This window comes from Candoia aspera, chromosome 4 (genome assembly GCF_035149785.1).
Source record: "Candoia aspera isolate rCanAsp1 chromosome 4, rCanAsp1.hap2, whole genome shotgun sequence".
NCBI classification, from domain to species: domain Eukaryota; kingdom Metazoa; phylum Chordata; class Lepidosauria; order Squamata; family Boidae; genus Candoia; species Candoia aspera.
The window spans coordinates 101045801-101067565 of NC_086156.1; the positions used below are offsets into that span (position 1 = coordinate 101045801).

Sequence of the window (21765 nt, forward strand, 5' to 3'; positions counted from 1 at the left end):
CGGAAGCCAAGTTGCCTCAACTTCCGCCTCCAGGTGGTGCCCATTTCCGCCCTCATCCTTCTCCATGTTGAGTGGTCGGTACTTCCGGCATCATAGAGAGAATCGAGCAAAAATGAACCGGGGCCAAAAAAAAAAAAAAAATGAAGGGAAGAAAATGCAAACGGACCAATCCGGCAATATGAGATAAAAAGAGTTAACGTTTTACACAGCGTTCAGTTGCGCATAGAAGTCTTATTTTTCATTTACTCACATGTAAGCGTTCTGAATAGGGGAAAAGGAAAGTATTTTCAAGCAACTTCTCAGGAATATCAAAGCTGCTTTTACCTCACTACAATCCAACACTAAACCATTAAGTGCAGCAGTTTCTTTGGTATACCTTCCAGGACAAACCCAGCCAAATGTTTAATAAAACCTGGCTAGGCAAACTATGGCTTAGTGTATTGTGCGAATGCAGCTTTTGCAAGAACCCAGAATGCATAGCTAGTTGCAGTAAATCGGGAGTTCCAGCAAGACTCGCAGTTGTTTGTGCAGTCACACTACATCCCAACCTCTGAATTATCGTTGACACTGGTACCTGCTTGCTCAAATGGCGACCCCACCCCCAGTGAAGACCAGTCAGAAATGTGGCCTGCGATGAGCAGTAGTCAATCCCAAAGCACCTCCCAAAACTTAAAGGAACAGTGCTTCCATTTTTCTGCAAGCTACTAATATAAAAGTAAGTTTGGGACTGGATCCGGGAGCGGGAGCGGGAGCGGGAGCGGGAGCGGGAGGGGGAGGGGGAGGGGGAGGGAACATTCTCTCTGAGTCTCATCTTCTGCCTGTACTTATAGATGCAACATTTTGATAAAGGCAACAGACTCCTCTGAATCACAACTCTGAATCTCTTTATTTTTATCTTACAGATTCAGTAAATTTTCCATTAAATGTAAAGAAAACTCAATTTATTGTAACATTAAGTGGTTTGTACCCCACCCATAGATGTCATCCCCATTCCCAGCCCCCTTTGGCATGTTTGACTGGTAGCATGCAACCCCCCTCCCCGAAAATCCAGTAGTCTAAGTGACTACAAAAATAATTAAGTTTATTAAAGCTGGAGAACACTGGTTGAGTAGAAAAGATTCCCTATTGTGTATGAAATTCTACAAACTAGGCACATACAAAAGAATGGCATAGCTGGAGTGATTATAAAGGATTCTGTAAGCATATATACATAGAAAATAATACAATGGAATTCTCTGGTTTAGATATTTTGTTAAAAGCTCAGGGCCGTATCTAAAAATATTAATTTTCTGAGAAATCAAAAGGAAATAAAGGAGTAACCAAAATTATTTGTAATCTCCCATTCTGGTCAGACAAATCCTGAAGGTAATTTACAATCTTAACAAATTAAAATAACAAAAACCCACAATAAATGAAGCCCACCCGCTCAAATAGGACAAATGGGCATAAATCACCAATGTCAGGGAGATGAACACCACAGGCCAAAGGTTTGTCAGAAGGGGATGTGTATTGTGAAAAGCTGCTGGAGATAAAGCATCCCTTGGCTACGAATTCCAAACCACAGTCATAGGGAAGACCCTTTTCAGTAACTCCTTAGATGTTGGTGGAAGAGGGTGCCTCCAATTTGCACCTAGGATTTCTTTAAAGTCACTGATTTTAAAACCCCAGTATAAATTTTGCTCTTCTGGGCTACAGTAACTGCAGCTTCAATCCTGGCTAATTATCCATTAGGAATAGTGATTAACATTAGTCCAGAAGACCAGATTTTTCTCTTAATTCTATCTCACATTGTTGTGATTGCAAAGATAACATTTGGGAAGAGATACTTTTCCTATTCTGAATTTCTTAAACAGCAGAATAAAAATGTAATAAAAATATGTTTTAAGAAAAATATAGGAAAGAAAATGCATGTTAAAATTCCACTGCTTTAGATATATTTACAGCTGTAATGTATGTCACTTTAACAGTCACAGCCCTTAAAAGGCAAGCATTTCCCATAATCATTTACTTTATTATTCTGCAGCAAGAAATATATTTGCCCACCTATAACCTTTGCCTGGTCAACCTGCCTAGCTTTCCCATCTGAAATTGCTATGTTCTGTAAGAAAACTTAAATTTTCTCCTTAAAATTAGAATAAAAGTAACAGTATCTGTCCATGCTAATCTACTCCGTTTAATCAATAACCTACAGTATACTATTTGTGGATGTTACCTGTAACATATAACTTTAGAAAATAACTTTATGATCATAAAATCTGACTTTTTCCCCCAGGACAGATCTAAATAGCTTGCCTTATAGCAGTAGCAGATGTAGAAGTATAAAATCAAGAATTTGTGGAAGGGCCACTATTTTGCTGTAGCTTCTGGACTCCCATTTCTACATTAAACAGAAGCAAAGCCAATCTGAGTAAAGGCACTTGAAATGATCACAGCAACATGAAATTCCACATTAAGCTGAATTTATCCATATGAGCACACACTTCCTCAGGCTGACCATATTCAGAAGTTCATTACTTTAAAAGGCTGCAAATAGTGAGAAAGGCCTTCTATTTCCTTATCTCAGAACTGAACCCAGAATTAGTTATTAATATTTTTTTCATATGCATGCTTTGGTATTCTGGAGGCAGAGTAATTGCAAGTTTTTGAAATCGCAAGTTTTTGCATCAACACCAGCTGGGAATTTCCAAGGGTCAGGCTGCAGCTGCACACGTTCTAACACCTTACTAAGCTCCACTGAGCCATATAAGCTTTAATTCACTATCCTACTTAGGCTTTGTGATCAAGCTGTAAACTCCATTTTTTAAGCTAAGGCAACCTTTTCATAAAAGCCTTACATAAACTACGGTGGTGTGTTACTGATTGTCTGGTAAATAAATCAGAATTCAGTAATAAGGTAACCATAAATTCCACAGGAAAAATACTTGAATTTCTGCAACCTGAATAGATTATATAAGAGATCATGCTAATTTCATCATTTCTATTACTTGTCATTGGTGTGGGACACCATTATATTGGGCACTGAAGTATTGCCATAGAAAAGCTGGAAGGATGATTCGGCATTCCTTTAGGGTAAACTTTCAGCATGAATTGACCACAGAGTTTTAAGGGGAATAAATGGTTTTGTGGAGGAAATGAATTGGATGGAAGTGAAGATTTCTGGAAAGTTTATAGATCCAGAAGTACCATTTTATAGACTGGTACTTCAGTCTGCTCAAGATTATCAACAGCTCAGCCTCCTGCACCTTAAACCAATGGAGCTGATGGTGCTCGGTAACTGGCTTGCAATTACGATATTGCAATGTCCCCTGGTCACCATTTACAACAGTCACTGCTAGCTTCCCATAAGCAAAGTCAATGAGGAAGCCAGCAGGAGGTTGCAAATGGCGACATGATGTTGCACTTAAAGCTGCAGGATTTACTTAATGATGGCAACTAGAAGTGCCAGAACTAAGCAGTGCAGTCATGTGACATCACACTTCACAAGTGCATCGCTTAGCGACAAAAATTCCAGTCCCAATTACTGTAGTTAAGCAAGGGTTACCTGTACATAACTAAGTGATAGGTTTTGATACAGCTAGGACCTACGTTAACTATTTTTCCTTTGGAAAGCATGTCAAACCATCTTAGCTTGCAATCAGGAATTTAAAAGAGAGGAAGTTGCCCCAATGACACCAGGGAATTGGAAAAAAATGTTTAATTATGAGAGACAACACTAGAGAAATAGTTGTCCATACACACAGCGTAGAGGAAAGGAAAATACAACAAAAACAAGCCCACTGTTATGACAGCAAAACTCTTTTTAGCAAAAAATCAGAAACATCACAGAGAAAGGAAGGAGGGGAAATATGGGATAAGAGACAACATTTCTACTACAGAGTAACCATCACTGGGAAACCGTGGGGGCATGGGCGGGTGAGCTGGTGATGGGGTTAGAAAAGGAAGGAACTGGGATAAACGGAAGGGGGGAAAAAATAGATTTTGGCCATAAAATATAAACAGGCTATGCTGCTAAAGGAGCCTCTCCGGCCAGCGAGTTGCCCCTGCCTCCACACAACCCCCTCAAGGCCTGTTTCAGGGCTGGGCTACCAGAAGTCTCGGCGATGGTAGGAGTCAGGATCGCAGTACTTGGTCACCACGACCCGGTTTGCAAACTTGCGTCCAGTAAGGCCTTGCATGGCCTTCTGACAGTCAAAGACAGATGTGAACTCCACAAAAATCTAAAAAAGGAGCGAGGGGACAAAAGGGGAGAGAATTAGTAACACACTTTAAAAATTTGATGATTAAAGGACTCAAATCAGGATCCAGATCATACATACAAAATTGTGGCTAGGAAAATAAACTGAAGCAACTGCACTTCGGTTGTAATTTGACCCTCCTTAAATATTTCTTCCACGCATCTAGTCTAATCTACCTACCATGCTAAATATGCTAATAGCTGCTTTTATAAACTGATTACTACCTTGCAATTATTAAAGCTACCCAGTTTTCACTGGCTGATTTAAAACAGGCAGCCCCCAGCCAATCCTTAAAAGCTAAGCAGGGTCAGATGTGCTTAGTACTTGAATGTAAGATCACCAGGAAATATCCAGGCTGCAAGCTAAGGCCCAGAGTCCCTCCTTTTGAGGGAGGTGAGCGGTGACAAAATTAATTAGACAGACAGACAGACAGGGCAAATGATTTCTGTAGCCATCTTTAAGAATCCAGAGATATTTAACAAAACCCCCGCTGCCTTTTAAATCTGCTTTAGAGAGGGGATACTGGAAGCTTCTGCAAAGGCAAGAAACATAAAGACATCCTTGGACATTTAAGCCTCACTTTTTAATGAATTCTTAATTTGGATTCCCACGATTCAACCTCATCATTCCTTTGCGGAAAGGTCTGTGCTTCCACTTAGGGCAGGACCCATCTGATTGAGCGCTTCTGTGTCCCATGCATGCCTTGCAGGTCACGGAGCTAAGTTAAGTATTTGACAACAGAAGCGTTCTAGGTAACAGAGCCACGGCTGCTTCAATTCCTGTGTTTTAGAAAATACCCCTATCTCCCCACACCTGCAACTATTACGTACCTTGCCACAGCCAGGCACCTCAACGCCATCAACGGGCCGGGGGATCTCAATGGATTTGACAACCCCATACTTGCTACACTCGTCACGGACATCCTCAACAATCTCTTCATACTCCTCATCATCCAGCAGCTCCTCAGGTAATACCATATTCATGAGGCACAGCACCTCAGTTGGATGACCGCCCATCTGCACTTGTGAACTCATTAGACCCGGTACCTGCAGGGTCACTGGGGTCTGGTTTATTGTACTCTGGAGGGACAGCGAGAGAGAGCAGCAAAGAGGAATTCATTCGAAGTGGCATTTCCAAACATACACCAACTCTGTATTCTTCTTCTACAAGCTCTGATCTTATTCTCTGGCAGAATTCAGAACATCTGTTTCTTCAATCTCAAACACTCCAAGAAGCCTCCCGTTAGCACTGTTTTAAAATCAAGTCCCAAAGTCTGAGACTCTGGAAAGTGTTACTTCTGTCAACAGAGAAAAATAGCCAGTTCACGTTTCTAATGACTGGCAGAGAAATATGCAGAGCAGGAGTAATAATTTGTGATTTTCAAATGTAGTAAAATATGTAATTCTTGGGTTATTGAAACTGGTTTTCAGATCACCAGAACTCAGAGCAAGATGCCCTATTCTCCCAATATATGGCTTCACTATGTCAACTGATCCTGCCAGCCCATATCTTTATAAATGCAGACACCATTTATTTCTGCAGCTATTACTATTTCATTTTTGGTTTCAAATCATCCTGGGTCCATGTGCACATCTGGCTAGATGTGTTTAATATCAAAATAAGAATTGGACTCAGAAATAAATGCAATGTGAACATTTGTTTTATTACTGCAGCTCCCACATTCAAGCAGGGAAAATAAAGTCTATGCACTAAAGAGACCCTTATGAAAACTAAAGAGCCATCGTCATCTGAACAGAAGTCTTTTAGAGTATTGTGAAGCTTCCTGGAATGCTCAGTCAGACATTGGTGGCAGCAGCTGAAGGGAGGGGATGAAGATACGGGAAAGACAATGGGGGCAGTCAGGCCAGTGGGACAGCTGCACTGAGAGCTCCTGGGTAGAAAAGGAGAGAAAGAGGGCAACACACACCAGCCTTGTCCATCTCATTTGGATTTTGTTTTGTCTGAAAGCCAGAACCACCAACGAGGTTTTGGTACTGCCAAGCCAAGGGTGACATGAAACAGTTTGGCAGAATACTACAGTTGTTCCAAATCTGAAGCATTTTTTCCCATTTCGGGCACACTTCTAGTTTCTGGGATAGCATAAAGGTGTGGCCTGGAATTCCTTGTGTGGCCTGGAATTGCCTATCTCTCCCTTAAGCAAGGCAAGGCATGAATAAATTCCACTATGCCTGCAACCACTGTTTCCTAAAACCACTGGCATTGGTGGTTATTGATAAGATCAATCTTTTACCTTTCGGAAACAGCTTGGCCATTTGTTATTACTGAAGGCCAGAGCTGTCCCATCTCAAAGAAACAGAACCTGCAAATATCTCCTGGAAAGGTTATTCTTTGACACCCCGTTTCTCCCTTATCCCAGTCCCCTTCCTTCCTCACCAGAGTAGCATTCTTGGCTCCCACGCTGGCTCTCTGCACCAAAAGCTTCTTGTCACCCAGCTGCATGCCATTCAAGCCCGCGATGGCCTGTGAGGGCAGAAAAAAGTGAATCCAGACACTTCAAAACTTGAGCCTCTGAGGCCACCAACCACACACCCCTCTGCCCCAGCTTCCAAAACATCCACACGTTCATACACAAAAAGTAGCTTCTTTTATGGCCCCCCACCAGATTCCTACCTGAACTGCACTGCTCTGGATTTAACACCATTTAGTTTATTTACCTGCCGGGCCTCAAAATCAGCATGTTTTTAAAAATAGATCTTGTTGGAAGGGATTAAGATGGGTCAACAAGACTGTCTGCATGAAGGAGAAGAGCAAAGGTGAGATTTCAGCCTCAGCCGAATGTTATCAGCAAAGAGAGAAAATTCCAAAAGGATGCAGATGAGACCACATACTTCTCAGAATGAGAATTCCACTGCTTTCAGGTTGTCATGCTTTAAGAGTTTACATCTTACCAGTCCAGCCCCAATAAAAAAATTAATGTCAAGTTTTACAATACTGAGAATTTGTTTTCCATACAGACTAATTTCAGAAGCAAGATTATGAGGCCAAATAATTCCCCTGCTACATTATAGAAACTGGAGTTTATATACAGGTGCACACTTCACAGTTAAGTTATCAGCTGAGTAGTAAAAACTGGCAAGCAACTTTATTGAGCCATTGCTACACAGAATCCAGTGGATGAAGGGCTAGTTCAACCAGGGATGGAGCGAAATGCATATCAAACTACAACTTGGCCAACCTAGTTCAAGTTACGACCTAGAATTAGTATGCAGGACTGCGTAACTTCAAAATATACATGTGGGCATATACTTCCAGAATCTAATTTTCTCAGTGACAACTTTCTAGCAACCTGTTTCTAGAGAAAGTAAGAGTATAAGACACAAAACCAAGAGTTAAAAACAGACAATTCCAAAAACGATATTATACCAGTGTTTGGTACAGTTACACATTTGTCTAGTCAGAAAGTAAAGTTGTTCATTTACTCAGATGGTATAATCCTATACTTCTTTCCCTTAATGCTGCTTACCCCCAGGATCTTGTCCCTTTTTCAAAAAATGCTAAATGTAGAATACACATTCTAGATATCTACAGTTTAAAATTTTAGGTCTTCTTGGAACACATAATATCTACTGTCAGCATCTCATTTGTAAAACATGTATAAATTATAAGCTTCTATAAACCCCAGAAGGGATGCAGTTTTCAATTAGATGCAGAAGACCTCATTTAAAATTGCATCTAAGAAGACGACTCAATAAACAAGTCTTAAAACTATATGGATAAAATGAAATTGTAAACTGAACTACATATTTTAAGAATCTGTGGAGTATCTAACAAAGTCCAAGTCTCCTGAAGAATCAAGTATTCATCTACCATTGGGAAAAAATAAGATACACTGAAAGAAAGTGAACTTTAATGGACTCTTTCAGGTACTTGCTCCTTCACAGGATTTCTTGAAGCAAGAGCCACACTTGGGGCTGAGTGGCTGTAGGTACTCTGACCCTCCCAGTTCCAGGGACCTTTGATTCTGAATGGGATTACACTATCCCTTTCGATTGGTGCACAATATGGGGGTCTTCCGGGACATGCAATTCCTGCTTAAAGAGCAGGTGGCAGTGTAGCCAGGAAGGCCTTTGCACAGGTTCGGGTTCAGTTGCACCTGTTCCTGGACCATGAGGCTCTCCTTACAGTCACTCATGCCTTGGTCACTTAGTGAGTAGACTATTGCAATTTGTACCACACAAGGCTGCCCTTGAGGACTACTCAGAAGTTACAACTGGTCCATAATACAGCAACATAAGCAGTGATGGCAGGCATTCTGCCCTTATAACACCTCTGTTTCATGAGCTGCGCTGGTTACTGGTAAACTCCATGGTGCAATTCAAGATGGTTATTACCATAAAGCCCGGCGTGGCAGAGGAACCATCTATCTGTTGTAGTGTTTGCCTGTCCTCTGTAATCAAACAGAATTGGCCTGCTTTGGGTCCCACTGATCAAGCAATTATCTCACAGAACCCAGGAAGTGAGCTTTCTCTGTTACTGCACCTACCCTCTGGAACAGGATCCCCCCAGAGATTCATACAGCCTTCACTCTACCCACCTTTAAGTGAGCTCTAAAAGCTTGGCTCTTTTCCCAAGTAAGGGTGTTTGACAGGCCCTTTTGGGCTGGGGATAACATAGGAAGTGTATTTTATATGTTTTCTTGGGGCAACTGTTACTCTTTCTGTAATGCTATTTTCTTTTTAATCTATAAGCCATTTAGGTCGTTGGTGGCCTAGAAAGTTAGATAGATAAATATCCATTCCACTCTCAGATTTACAATCTGATTCTGGATCTCATCTGAGATTTTAGCTTTTGCTAAAAACTCATAGCTTTCTCCTTGATGCAGAGAGACCAAAGGAGGGGAAGGGAGAGCATGGGAAAACACACACTTCCCAAGTAGCATGTGGGAAGAAAGACTGCATGGGACAGGAAGCAGGTGTGGGGAGAATAGATAAAAACATATGTATCTATACATACTAACAAAGGCACTCAATTACAAAAAAACACATGCATAACCCTGATGGAGATCAACCCAAAACAAGAGCTTATGCTCTGCATGCAAAGTTACCACCGACACGCTCTGAACCTTATTGGGAATTGTGGGGTGTTTCCTCTCCACCACAGGTCCCCCCTCTCCAACGGGGCAAGGGGAAACTGGGGTGCTTTTCCTTTGTTTTACTGTTAATCTATAAATGTCAATACTTGCATTTTACAACTCCCACTGGAGTCAGCAAGCAAAGCATGTCTGCAGGTTACAGGCCTGTTCCTCCTCCCCCCCGCTGTAACACAAAGCACAGCGGGAGAAAGGAAACATAGTTATTAGGAGTGCGGAACAGAGAATTTACTGGGGGTAGGGAAATGGGTGAAATGCACTACGGACCCGGCTCTTCCCTGACTGGTGAGGGGAGGGCTTCTTACCGGCTCTCGGTCGGGCACGGCGGCCGGGGTCTTCGCAAAAAGGCCGAAGCCTTCTCCGACTAACATTCGGGGAGAGTTGTTGTTTTTTTGGGGGGAACAAAAAGCAGAAGTGATCAGAACACTAACTCGATGGTGTCTGCCGCTAAGTCAGCAGCTGTGCTGTAAAGGAGAGAAAAGCTGGCACCCCCTAGGGGGGAGGAGGAGAGAAAAAAACACCCCACCTGCTCAAAGGACAAAAAACCCCCCTCATCCCACGGGCAGATCGGCGGGCCGCTGCAGAGCAAAAATGAAAAGAGGACGAACAAGGGAGGCTGGCCCTACCTGATCTGTGACATTGATGTCCACATATTCACAGAAGGCATAACCTTTTGACAGGCCAGTGGCGCTGTCCTTCACCAGGTTGAAAGCCTTCAGGGGCCCAAAGGAAGTGAGCAACTCCTTGACCTGACAGAGAAGGAAGAATCAAAGTCAACAATTTTCATCAAAGAACAAACTAGCCAAATCTTCATAGCAGCATGGTTTTGTGATGAATTAAACTAGTCTTTAAAGACTATCTGGGCTTTCATAACAAGGAGATCAAAGATAGTGAATAATTCAGAAGGATTTCCCATAAAATGCTAGCTCAAACTGGCTATTAACTGGCTCAAACTGGTATTAACAAAGAACGACACTGAGTACTAGACATATCCCAGCTAGTTAAAAATTAATGAGGGTGAAGAAAGGAGAATGAAACACTTGCCCAAGTTATCCTGAATTGTGCCATATTCCCAGACTGACCTGATCATCATTAAGATAGTTTGGCAGACCCCCAATGAACAGTTTGTGAGCAGAGTCTGGAACCACTGTGGAAACGACACCTATAAGAAGGAAATGGGTCAACATGGCATGGAAATATACAAAGTTATCCATAGACTGCATAAAACGTTACTAAACAACATTTCCCTCCCTATATATTATATAGCCATCACTTTTTTATTCATCAAAAATCTGATAAACCTACCTGGCACATAAACTGATGGGTTTTCAGACATGCCAGGAAGTGGTTGATAATCATGGGGGCGTCTAATCTTCAGTGACTGTCCCTGGAAAATGATCCCATCAAAAGCCATGGCCTGTGTAGTTTCATCCACAGAACGAAACTGGAGCAAAGAGGAAAAAACAAATGGGAAAATCGTTGTATATAGAGTCTCCTATAGATTGTATGGCTGTTACAATTCTTATCTCAAGGACCAAGAAACAAAATAGGTTTCCCTAATTTAATTCTACACCTGTATGAAGAGAAGTTAAATGGTCAGGGCCCAATTATGGAAGCAGCAGACTCTTTACATTACAGTTCAATTTACATGTCTTGCAAAATTTACAAGGAATGAAATTCCCATCAGTAAACTCCCAGACTGTAGAACACTTAGAGCAAGGAAGCCACATTTTGCACACCCAGGGACACATGCTCTGAGAACAGAGCTGGCTGAAGTGGGGATTTATCCATTTATCTACAAAACCTTTATAGTAGATAAATATACAAAGCAAATATAGTAGATAAAATGACGTAGAGATCAAATAAGCTCAAGAAACACAGTCAAAGGTGGAATCTAAGTATTAACGTATATAACCACTACTTCATATTTAGCGTTGAAGTTGCTAGGCCAACATTTCAGCCCATATACAATTAACCAAACTCAAAGACCATTGTGTTGAATGCTGTTTACTATTCAGTTTCCATATTCCCACACAAGATTGGTCTGTTCTCATCTAAAAGGTGCTTTTGGCTAATCTCTAGAATGCCATCTCTAAAAAGTGAATTTAGGGTTTTCCAGGCTTTTCATTAAATCTGTTAACTTGCAGCAGACTGGATTAACCGCACACCATTGGACTTTGCAGTTGTGGCCTAAGATCACAATACAACATATAAAAAGAGAGTATCTCTTACAGGGGCTCATGCCTAGCCAAACTCATGAACATGGACTTCAGTGACTGCCTATGTTATACTTCGTACATTCAATATGTCTGCATGAAACCCCACTCAAACAATCTTAGGCATTCCTTTGATTTCTCCAGAATCACGTTCGAGTGAATCAGTGGAGTTCTAAGCCTGTTACCATAATTTAAACTCACCTCCAGAAAAGCAAAGTTCTTGTCCTGGTTAATTTGCACAGCCAAAACAGGGTTACCAGGAGCCTGAGTAAGGCCACCAAGGCGCATCTGAGCATTGAAGAAATCCATCATTGCTTCCTGTTGGAGTCATGGAAAGAGATGCAAAGAGTAGATGTATGATACAAGCTGGAATGGAAGCCTTGACCACAAATAGATTACAAAACAACATTTCCTACTTGCCTGCTATGATGGTAGCAAACTGTGAAGCTATGAGGATTGCAGTCCCATACACTATTCACTTAAAGAGAAATGGAAAACTCTTTGGTCTTTCTTTTTCTTTTTGGTAGGGAAAATTAAATAACAAGCAACCATATTTATTTCTCTGGTCATTTAGACTCTAATACATGCCTCTCCACTAGATATACTAAGCACCACTGAGCTACAGTCAGGACTGCAAACAAAACAGGATGCCACCCAGGGTCTACTGGAGTGGGCAGCCATAACAAATTTAATGAAATGAAATAATCATGTCCCATTCCCATATTTGAATGTCTAAATCAGAATCCAACTTCTCAGAACACTCTTCCAGAAAAGTCGATCAAACTTAAGTATCAACTGCAGAAGACACATTTAGAAGATGCCCAGAGAAGAGACACTGTATTAAACTAAGCAACTGACTGACTCAGTACAGACATTTTGGCTCAGAATGAATGAATGAATGGTGAGATACATCGTTTGAAAACAGCATCCTCTCATCTGTATCACAGAGAGAAAAACACTGACCTACTTTTTCTGTATGCAGAACACAAGCTTCGAGCCATTGTTTAGCCTATTTTGGCCCTGGCACTAAGAACGGAAGCATCTCTATTGCACCCAACCTCAAAAATGTGGATGGCAGTTAACTCCAAATCAAATGTTTTTCCTTTTTAAAGGCAAACATTTAAGTGAGCGGGGTGAAGACCTGATCTGATAGGAAGGAATACTTAGAGCAACTTTCCCAGTCTGGCTACAATCCCCATCAACTTATCTGGAAGGTACCCGTTCAGAGAAAGCTCATTTAGAACTAGTTAAAGAAAAGCAAAAATACATTTCACGTGGTTCATTGATGAAAAGCACCACAGAAAGTACTCCAAAAGTCTGTATCTATCAAATGTGGATCATTAAGATGCCAAGACGTAGCAACAGCTAGAGCACGGCTGCATTTAACAAGGTTCAATTTGCCCTTCCAACCTGAACCTCCAGTGTTCTCTTTGCAGCCCTTCAATGGCAAAATGTCAAACATGGTCCAAAAATGGCAAAATAAGACTGGAAGTGAAAGTGGAATTCCTCTGAGGAGTGAAGCACTCCCATTTCCATCCTTCCCCCCCCCCCCCATATCTTTAAAAATAAAAAGGAGAAACAAATACCAAACCAGGCCAAACATTTCACCCTACTTTTCCTGGTGATGTCACTGAAACTAGAGCACTTGCTGATGTCACTGAGCACTCCCTGCAGTCAAAAGTCTTGAGGCTGAACAGAGATAACAGAGAAAGCTGGCAGGTACCTCAGTGATTCCAAAAGGGATATTGCCAACATAGAGACGTCGGGCTTGTCGCGTCATTTGGCTGCCGACCACAGGCACAGGTGTGGGTGTTACTGCCAGTCCATCCGGAGTCATGGTTGGTAGGAGGGCTGTAGCTGGAATTTGCCCCGCAGCTAAAATGAAAATATATATATATATATATTGAAAGTTTCCAACTGATTCTCCTGATAAAAAGCATTATATGTCAGGAAAGTCTTGATGACCTAAGCACACAGGATAAAGGATGTGCAAAATGTTCCATTATGAAACACGCCAACCTCAAACAGGCCTATTTTGAGTGTTACAGAAGTGGTTTAAAACAGGCCTGTTTTGAAGAGAGACCACTTCCAGAACACTCAGAATAGCTCATTCTGGGGTCTAAACATTTTGCAGAGCCCTGAACAACCTGTGGCAGCAGCAAGAATTAATGTGTCTTTAAAATGTATATGGAATGAGGATGAACAGAACTAGCAATTCAAATACTTTTCAGAACCCATAAAAGCATTAATTCTATAGTTATTGCTTCAGTAAACATTACTAGTTACCCGCTAGCAAAGACCACAGCCATCTTCACTCTTTATGCGCAGTAAACCATCAACCTAAAATGCACCAGATGCAGGAAAAATATTCCCAAGTTGAAACAGGTCATTCTGACCACAACATGGATGTTACAGCTATCTGTTATGAGGTCAAATTGGGGCATTCCCAGGCTGAGCCTTTTCAGTATCATTCATGCCTCTAAAATGCACGTGTTCATACTCACTGCCTCCTCCTTCTAAGCAGCAGAACCACAAGACTGCCAGCCTGTGGTTTAAGAGTAATAACGTTATATGGTTCTGCTACTGAAAAAAGCTAGCCAAAATCAAATATGGATTTGCTCTATGATTAGTAAAACCTAGTAGTCCTGTCACATGAATCACAGAACAACCTTTAGGTTAAGCTCTGTAGTTAGCAAAATCCGGAAGTAGCAGTTAAAAGACACACTTATCCTTAAATTATAGACAAACAGTTTTGTGGCTACATGACTTGGAGGAAGCAGATGTCCCTTCATTTGCCATTTTACTATGGTTTACAGTTTGACATACCACTTTAGCTCCTATGCATTCTTTTATGGGAGTCTACACATAGGTACATTTCAGAAAATGTCCGTAAGACATGGCTCTTCACCCAGGCCTTTGGCAAGGACAATCAATGCCCCTTTATTCCTTTTCCTTGTTCCCATCCAGGTTTGTTTTCTCTGCCATCTCTGTTCTTTGGTTTTGTGTTGTTGTTTTTAAATGTTTTTAACAATTCGTAAACTGCCTAGAGTCGTTAGGAGTCAGGCAGCATATAATAAATTATCATCATCCCTATTTTAAGTTTTCATTATATTACTTTTACGCATGAGTTGTAGTATGATGGAAGGGCATCAATAATAATTATTGTAACTGAAGACACAAAATCCAAAGAGCGGTAAAAAGAATTTGAGATGGAAAAATCCTCACTCACCAGCGAGAGTTACAATATAGTGACAGTCTAATTCATGGATGCCAACTCAACAGCAAGTTTTACAGAGACTGGTGAGATATGTTTTGATGAGACAAGGATAATCTACTGGGGGAGGCCACTTATCAATGGTGGGTGTGCAAGGAAGCAGCTGGTGCATAGGGCCACTCATGCTCTCTATTTCTGGTATCTCTAAGCACCTGCTCGAGGTTCCAGCCACCAGGGGTGGGACAAAAATCTGTTACCAGAGAATCAAACTGTTTGCTCCAGAAGGTTTTTAAATTATGCCAAATGTCCTAACTGCCAGGAAACATGCTGAGACAAGGAACTGGTCTCCAATGTTTTATTGCTTGTACATAACAGGAATCCTAACAAACTGAAGCAGCGTGGGAAAAACCCAGCCATATAAACCCCAAAGGTTAAGGCGGGCCCGATCTGTGTCTCTTTGAATGGCTACCTAATTCCTCAGTGCTACACATGCGCTTTACAGCCTGGATGGGAGCCCCCTGCTCGCCATCCTTACTCATGACACCAAAAATCACATAAAATTATGCTAAGAACTGCAAGTTGCCTGTCCCTGTTCTAAAATTAAGCAAATCAAGGTGACTGAAGTGGAGGAGAGCCTACCCTGCATGGCTTTATACTGCATCGGTGTAATGTGCTCAAAGCCGGGAGGAGGGACATCCCAATACTTGCGAATTTTCTTCTTCTTCTCATGCCGGGGAGAACGGCTATAGTGGGGAACAAGGGTAAAATGTCAGTAGAAGAAAGGAAAAAATATTAGCTTTAATTTACGGTAGTCTTAAAGTTAAAATGAATGCACAGTCAAGTCTGGGCTTATTCCAGTTTGGGATGCTACTGCACCATAAAATCCAGGGCCAATACTTTTAATACAACAACCCCTCACTGAATTCTCATCCCTGCATTGTTCCCCTTGATTTTAGATTTTCTTAGTGAAGCCTCCTATGGCTTTTCATCATCCCTGCCAGTGCAAGGAAGAACTGGCAGTACTCACCTTAGAGGACCTGATAGGCTTAAGGGAGATCTGAAAAAAACAAAACAAAATGGGTTTGTGTCCTTTCCTGTTTAAAGCAGGCCCAGAAAGACAACCGTAGAGATTTAATAACAATTAATTTAATAATTTAATAACTTTGTCTGCCACGCAATTGTGAGCAGATATGCAACCGAGGTAGATAGAGGGGCAGACTAAGAAAAATCTTCCAGTAAGAACTTGGTTCATTTATCATTGTGGCAAATGACATTTCTAACTGGGTTTAAAAAGTGCCCAGACAAAAATACACAGGTCATGTGTATCCATCCACTAAGGACACTGGATACCAGATATTAATCAGTAAGGAGGAGAGTATTTGATTATCAGTAATGATAAGATTTCAGGCTTTTCAAAGAATTAGCAAAGCTGTTTCAATCACATATATAAGGTAAAGACACAGCAAAAGACTGCAATAGTCCTGCTGGCCAAGAAAACAGAAGTTTAAGACAAGGAGGAAAAAACTAGAAATGTAGTTGTAAAGCAGTTTGTTAGGCTTTCCAATCCTCCACTTTACCAAAAAAGATATGGTAGACAGAAAATTAGCCTCAGAAAACAACAACCTAATACAATTTCTATTGTATTCCATTTCTCTGCTGCTCCTCTCTTTCTAGTCTCCTGACGCTTTGTTAAATTCTTTATTTCCCAACTCACCCAACATGTAGAGGCAAAATAGTTGGCAAGACTTGGAAGAATGCAGTACATAATTGTCAGGAGATGCTGCCTATATGCAATTTCAGCAAGTTCATATACCGCTCTGAGACAACTACTTTCATCTCAGTGATCTTTGAACACAAATACTTTCCTAACAAATTTAGTTTGAGCAGAGTAATTGCATAATCGTTCATTTCTAATGATAATTAGCTCCGTAAGCCAATATTTCAAAAATCACTGACTCTTGGTGTCTGATAATCTGGATTATAAAACAACATTATTATTCTGGTCTCAAAGAATTTGCAAGATCTGTTTCTCTAAACTAATGATTTTCAGAAAAAAATCACTATTCTGTATGATTCTGAATGCCAACAGGCCCCACATTTCTGAGGTTTTGCCCCAGATTCTCTACTCAGCATAAATATTTTGCTGAGGATCCTTACCTGCGCCTCCTGCGATCTCGTGAAACACTGCGCTGATCCCTGTTGCGCCTGTCACGGCTACGGCTGCGACGTTTCCTGTCACGACTCCGTGAGCGACTGTGGCTGCGTTTACGATGACGGTTCTCTTTATCACGTTCTAAAAGCAACAAGATACAACACAGTGAGCCATCAGCTTCAGAATAGAGAACATATACCTGGTTGTCACAAACCACTTCCAATTCCCTAAGATAGTGAGTTGATGTTTTTTGTGGCTTTCAAAGGAAAACGATGGGGAAAAAAAACATTGTCAAAAAGAAACTGATAGCACGATTGGGTCATGTCTGCTGAACAACCATCTGGAATTATCTTAATTTCCCCTGGAAAATGGTAACAGCAAATGGAGTATAAGGGAGAAGTGAATAGAGACAAGAGATAAAATTAAATTATTTTAGAACTTCTCAACATTAATATGGCAGACAACTATCTCAAAATCAAAGTTTATCTCCAAATCTAGCAAGCAGAGTGTTTGTATGGCCCAATTTATGAAAACAAAGATAGCCCGTGATGAATAGTTTGAGAAACATACAACATTATTTTCACTGAGATTTTTGTAACATCTTCCCAAGAAGCAAGAACAGGATGATCTAAATAGTACCTGGTGTTTAAAAAAATTATTTCTCTGAAAAGTCCAAACTAAGTGGTCTTTGTTTTTTATTTTAAAAAAAATTGAGGAAAATCTAGGTATAATTCTGCACAGTATGGGTTCACCCCAGATTTCTAGATGTTAACACCACATAACAAAAACAAAATAAAATCGTATGAGGAGAGGTATATCAAATGATATGCATGGCTGCTTCTAAAATATATCAATACCTATAATTGCAAGAATGGATGAGGTTATTTCTGCAAATCTAATGCTACTTCCTAATAATTCTGAACTACTATGAGGCCTTCTATAGGAGTGCTATGGAGCAGAATTAGACACAAAACAATAGACCTTAAACAAAGAACTGTTTTGGAGACTGGAGAAGACCAATGCAGCTGTACTGGAAACAAACAATAGGGAACAATGTTTTAGAACAAGCACAGAGCGTTATCTGTGATGGCCAATGAGACCGTTTTAAGATTCTTTGGTAACAGGAATACAGAAATTTCTACTTTGGAAGCATGTGTGCAAAGTAGAGGGACCTAATGGAAGTGACAGCAGGGAAGCTTCAGTTTTAGCTAGGGAGCAATAAAGCAATACATTTTTAGAGAACAGCACGCTTTCTTTTATTCCTGAAAAATACTCATCTAATCCAAACTACAGGTAGGTCCAGTGCGATCACTAGCCCTGCAGTGTTAAACATCCTTATGCTTTAGTTTCACCATCAAGAAAGCTTAACAAGGACTTAGACTGCCTCCATCTGGTATACCCAAGACATCCAACACAGCCCCCAACTTAAAAAATGGACTGAATTCTAAAAAAACCCATTGATCCTCATACTTTCAGAAAGGGGATGGAACTTGATTTATGGACTTTATTGACACATGATTTGGGAGGTGGTAAGAATTAAATTAGACTGAGGTTTCTTTAAAGACTAGGAAAAGAGGAAAGGGCAAGTAATACCTACAGACAAGAATTTATTTCAAAGGAAACCCATTCTGGGGAGCAGGAAGGCAGCCTTTGAATTACACTATTCAAAAACAGAACCGGAATAATTTGCATTGTTAGACCCACAGCCTCTCTTTTGCTTCAATGGTAGTAATCAGGCAGCGGATGATAACAAATTCGGCCTAACAGTCTGCGAATTATTGTGATCCCCACCAAACAGAAATAGATATTATGTCAGTAGGGAGTAAAGGCAGGCTTTCATTCAGGAGCACAGTAGCCTAATACAAATATTTTGATTGATGCAAGGAAACCCACAGTACTGTATCTTGTTTATATCGTGTTTTCAGGAAGAAGCATATGCACGTTGTATTCAACGTTTCTCAAGATTAACCTCCGGTATCACCAACTCGAACAGGGAAAGGCCCCCATCCGAAACCCCCTTGGAACAGCTGTCAGTCCCTATGGCCGTAGCAGCTCTGAGAAGCAGCTCCCTGTGTGCCTCGGAAGCCAGGCCACCACCTTCCATTCCCCGCCCGCTTCCCTTCCACCATGGCGCCCGAGGAAAGCGGCTGAGCACATTTCGCTAACTTGCAGCTATCTCGCACGCTCTGCGGCTCGCCTTTCTTCCGCCCTGGTGGAAGGGCCCTTCGTAACGCAGGCGAGCCTCCTCTCCGAGTCCGGCCTCGCCTACCCGCTGGCCTTCGGGAAGGGGAGGGGCACCACGTGCGCTCTCCAACTCGGGACCCCAAATCCCGGAAAACTGAGGGCTGAGCGGGGAAGAGGACTCGAGGGCTTCCCCCTCCCCCCCGCCACGCGTTCCCCTCCCCCGCTCGGTTAAAGGCACACTCGCCCCCAACGGTCCCGGGCGCGCGGTCTCGCCTCCCTCCCCCCACAAAACACTTCAGACTCGCGCCAAATTAGGTGGAGGGAGAGTAAAGAACAGGAGGCGGCCGGGCGCGCGAGGATTCCCAAGCCTCCTCTTAAGCCGGGACGTCCAAGGCAGCCGACGGGCCGCGTCGCAAACCCGCGGCGTGCGGAGCAGAATGGCCGGCGGTAAAACGGGAAACCGCCGCCGCCGCCGCCGCCTCCGCCTTGTACTTCTTTTTCTCTCTGCCGTTGACCCGGCCGACTTACCTGCCCCCCCTCCCCCGCTCGCTTACCCTGTTTGTTTTCATTCAGCTGCCGCTCGAACTCATCGAAGTCCGACATAGCTGCGGAAAACGGAGGAGGACGCCCCTGGCCCGGCCTCGCGTCGGTTGTACTGTAGTGGCGCCTGCCAGCCCAGGTCCTCCTCACGCAGTAGGCCGCAACAGCGCCTTCTCTGGGAGTTCGGCAACTTCCGGTGACCGCTTCGGATGTGAACGGAAACACTCGGCTATCTCCGGAACGCCTTTCGAGATGTGGTTGGCCTTGCCCTCTCCCCCCAAAAGGGATCTTCCCAGAAGCCCTCGGGAAAGGCTGCCTCTCTAGGAAAGTTTCGGTTTCTTACGGAGAGACTCAGATGCCTTCTATTGCGTCATTTCCTTCGTCTCGAAACAAAAAAAAGCCGCGGCTTCTTACAAATAAGGGTCTCTCGAGTATTTCCGCCGGATGCCGCTTGGTTGGTTCTTGTGGATTTCTTGAGCTATTGCCAGTGTTGCCGATTGGGCAGTTTACCCGCCCAATTAGGCTAGTTTTGGGGGTCAGTTGCGGGAAATTGTTGGCGTTTGCGAGTTGCGTTTTTTGTAGTTATTTTGGGCTACTTTTAAGGGCGTGTAGTGTTGGGGCGATAGCCTCGAGGGCGGGGCGGCGGCGTTTAAAGAGCCTCCCCGAAATCCCCTTTTCACTCTCCCGCGCAGTCTGAACGGCGGGGAGCTGCTTCCCTTTCTCCCCCTCCCGCGAGTGTTAGTTTATGCCGGTGGGGAGGGGGCTACTGAGGAGGCGTATCCCGGGCAGCCCCCAAGCCACCTTCCCTCGTAGCTCCGGCTCTCTCGCACGTAATAGCCACACACACCGCACGTGGCATCTCTCTCTCTTGCCCACGGCTGTGGCTGAGCAGCACAGCACCACCTGCTGCTCCGCTGCTGCATTTCCAAAGCACCCTTAGCTCACGCTCTGCACGTCTCCCCACTTGCAGGGGCATGATCCCCACCGCTGCTCAGGGTCCCCGTGCGTTCCGTCGGCCTACCCCAGGGTTGGAGGGTTAGGAGATTTGGAGATCAGTTGCAGGAAATTTTTGGTGTTTGCTGGTTGTGGGGGTTTTGAGCTACGTTTAAGGGCGTGTTGGGCTATAAAAATTTTGGGCATCTGGCAACACTGCATATTGACCATGTGGTGGCTGTTCTCTTGGTGTTGATGTACAAAACAGAAGAATGAGAGTAGTCTTACTTTGTTGAATTAAGCCAGCCTTTCTCAACTTTTTGACCCTGGGGAACCGTTGAAATATTCAGGCCTCGGGGAACCCCTGCACATGCAAGCTCAAATATAGGCCAGAAGTCACAAAATTATATTTGTTTCATGTATAGGCCTGTATATGTGCATGAACAGTGTTCTTAAACTAAAGAATGAAACTTACCTCTTTAATGTGAAGTTGCCTGAATTTGAAATAATGTTTTAAATCTCCCAGGGAACCCCTAGTGACCTCTAGCAAAACCCTAGGGTACCACAGAACCCTGGTTGAGAAACCCTGAATTAACCTAATTGTTTTCATTTGCAAAATATACTGAACTGAGTAATTTCACATGCTGGGCTCACATAGGATACGGAGATGCTAAAAAACCAAACACACTTAGCACGTTGCATCGATGCAACTACTGAAATATGTAAGAGAGAGCTGTGCTTACAGGGCACACTAACTCACGTATGTTATATGAACCCCGTCTATGTGGTGTGTTGTTCAGTATCATGCAAACCCAGAAAATTGGGTTCATTCAATAAACTGAATAGCCTTAAGCATATTGTGAGCACAGACAAGGATGGAAAGTTGTTAAGATCTAGGCAATGCACACCTGGAAGGTTTTTGTATTCAGGTTGCCAGGTGTTGCTAAACTCTTACCAAATTACTTGTGTAGGGATGTAATTCATAAATAGTATTCTTTCTAGAACTGTTCTATTATAAAAAGCACTGCATTTTTTTTCACAAGGACCCTACCTTCTAATTAATACTACAGGCAGATAATTACTGGTTTTATATTTTTGACAGGGAGCAGACATGTTCTCAAAGCCTGCGTAACCTGTAGTCTCTCTGACAAACATAGCATAATTTTATCTACAGCACCACC

The 21765-nt window shown here is 42.5% G+C and overlaps 1 protein-coding gene across 1 annotated transcript; it reads right to left on the reverse strand.

Annotated features, from left to right (window-relative positions):
- Window positions 1–3679: 3679 nt before the first annotated feature.
- U2AF2 (U2 small nuclear RNA auxiliary factor 2) lies at window positions 3680–19849 on the reverse strand. Its single transcript, XM_063301263.1, has 12 exons — window positions 19666–19849; window positions 16933–17068; window positions 15803–15832; window positions 15415–15518; window positions 13285–13436; window positions 11763–11879; window positions 10651–10789; window positions 10428–10507; window positions 9972–10094; window positions 6630–6716; window positions 5066–5314; window positions 3680–4217 (listed from the first exon to the last, which is right to left on the reverse strand). The coding sequence occupies exons 1-12, from the start codon at window positions 19712–19714 to the stop codon at window positions 4083–4085; spliced, it is 1401 nt and encodes a 466-aa protein (XP_063157333.1). The 5' UTR covers window positions 19715–19849; the 3' UTR covers window positions 3680–4082.
- Window positions 19850–21765: the final 1916 nt, after the last annotated feature.

Excerpts from the sequence above, each read along its gene's own strand:
- U2AF2 (XM_063301263.1), bottom strand. The coding sequence starts at position 19,714 with ATGTCGGACTTCGATGAGTTCGAGCGGCAGCTGAATGAAAACAAACAG. Across the intron at positions 15,519-15,802 it reads AGCCTATCAGGTCCTCTAAG|CCGTTCTCCCCGGCATGAGA; the intron begins GTGAGTACTGCC and ends TCCCCACTATAG. Across the intron at positions 6,717-9,971 it reads ACATCAATGTCACAGATCAG|GCCATCGCGGGCTTGAATGG; the intron begins GTAGGGCCAGCC and ends CTGCCCTCACAG.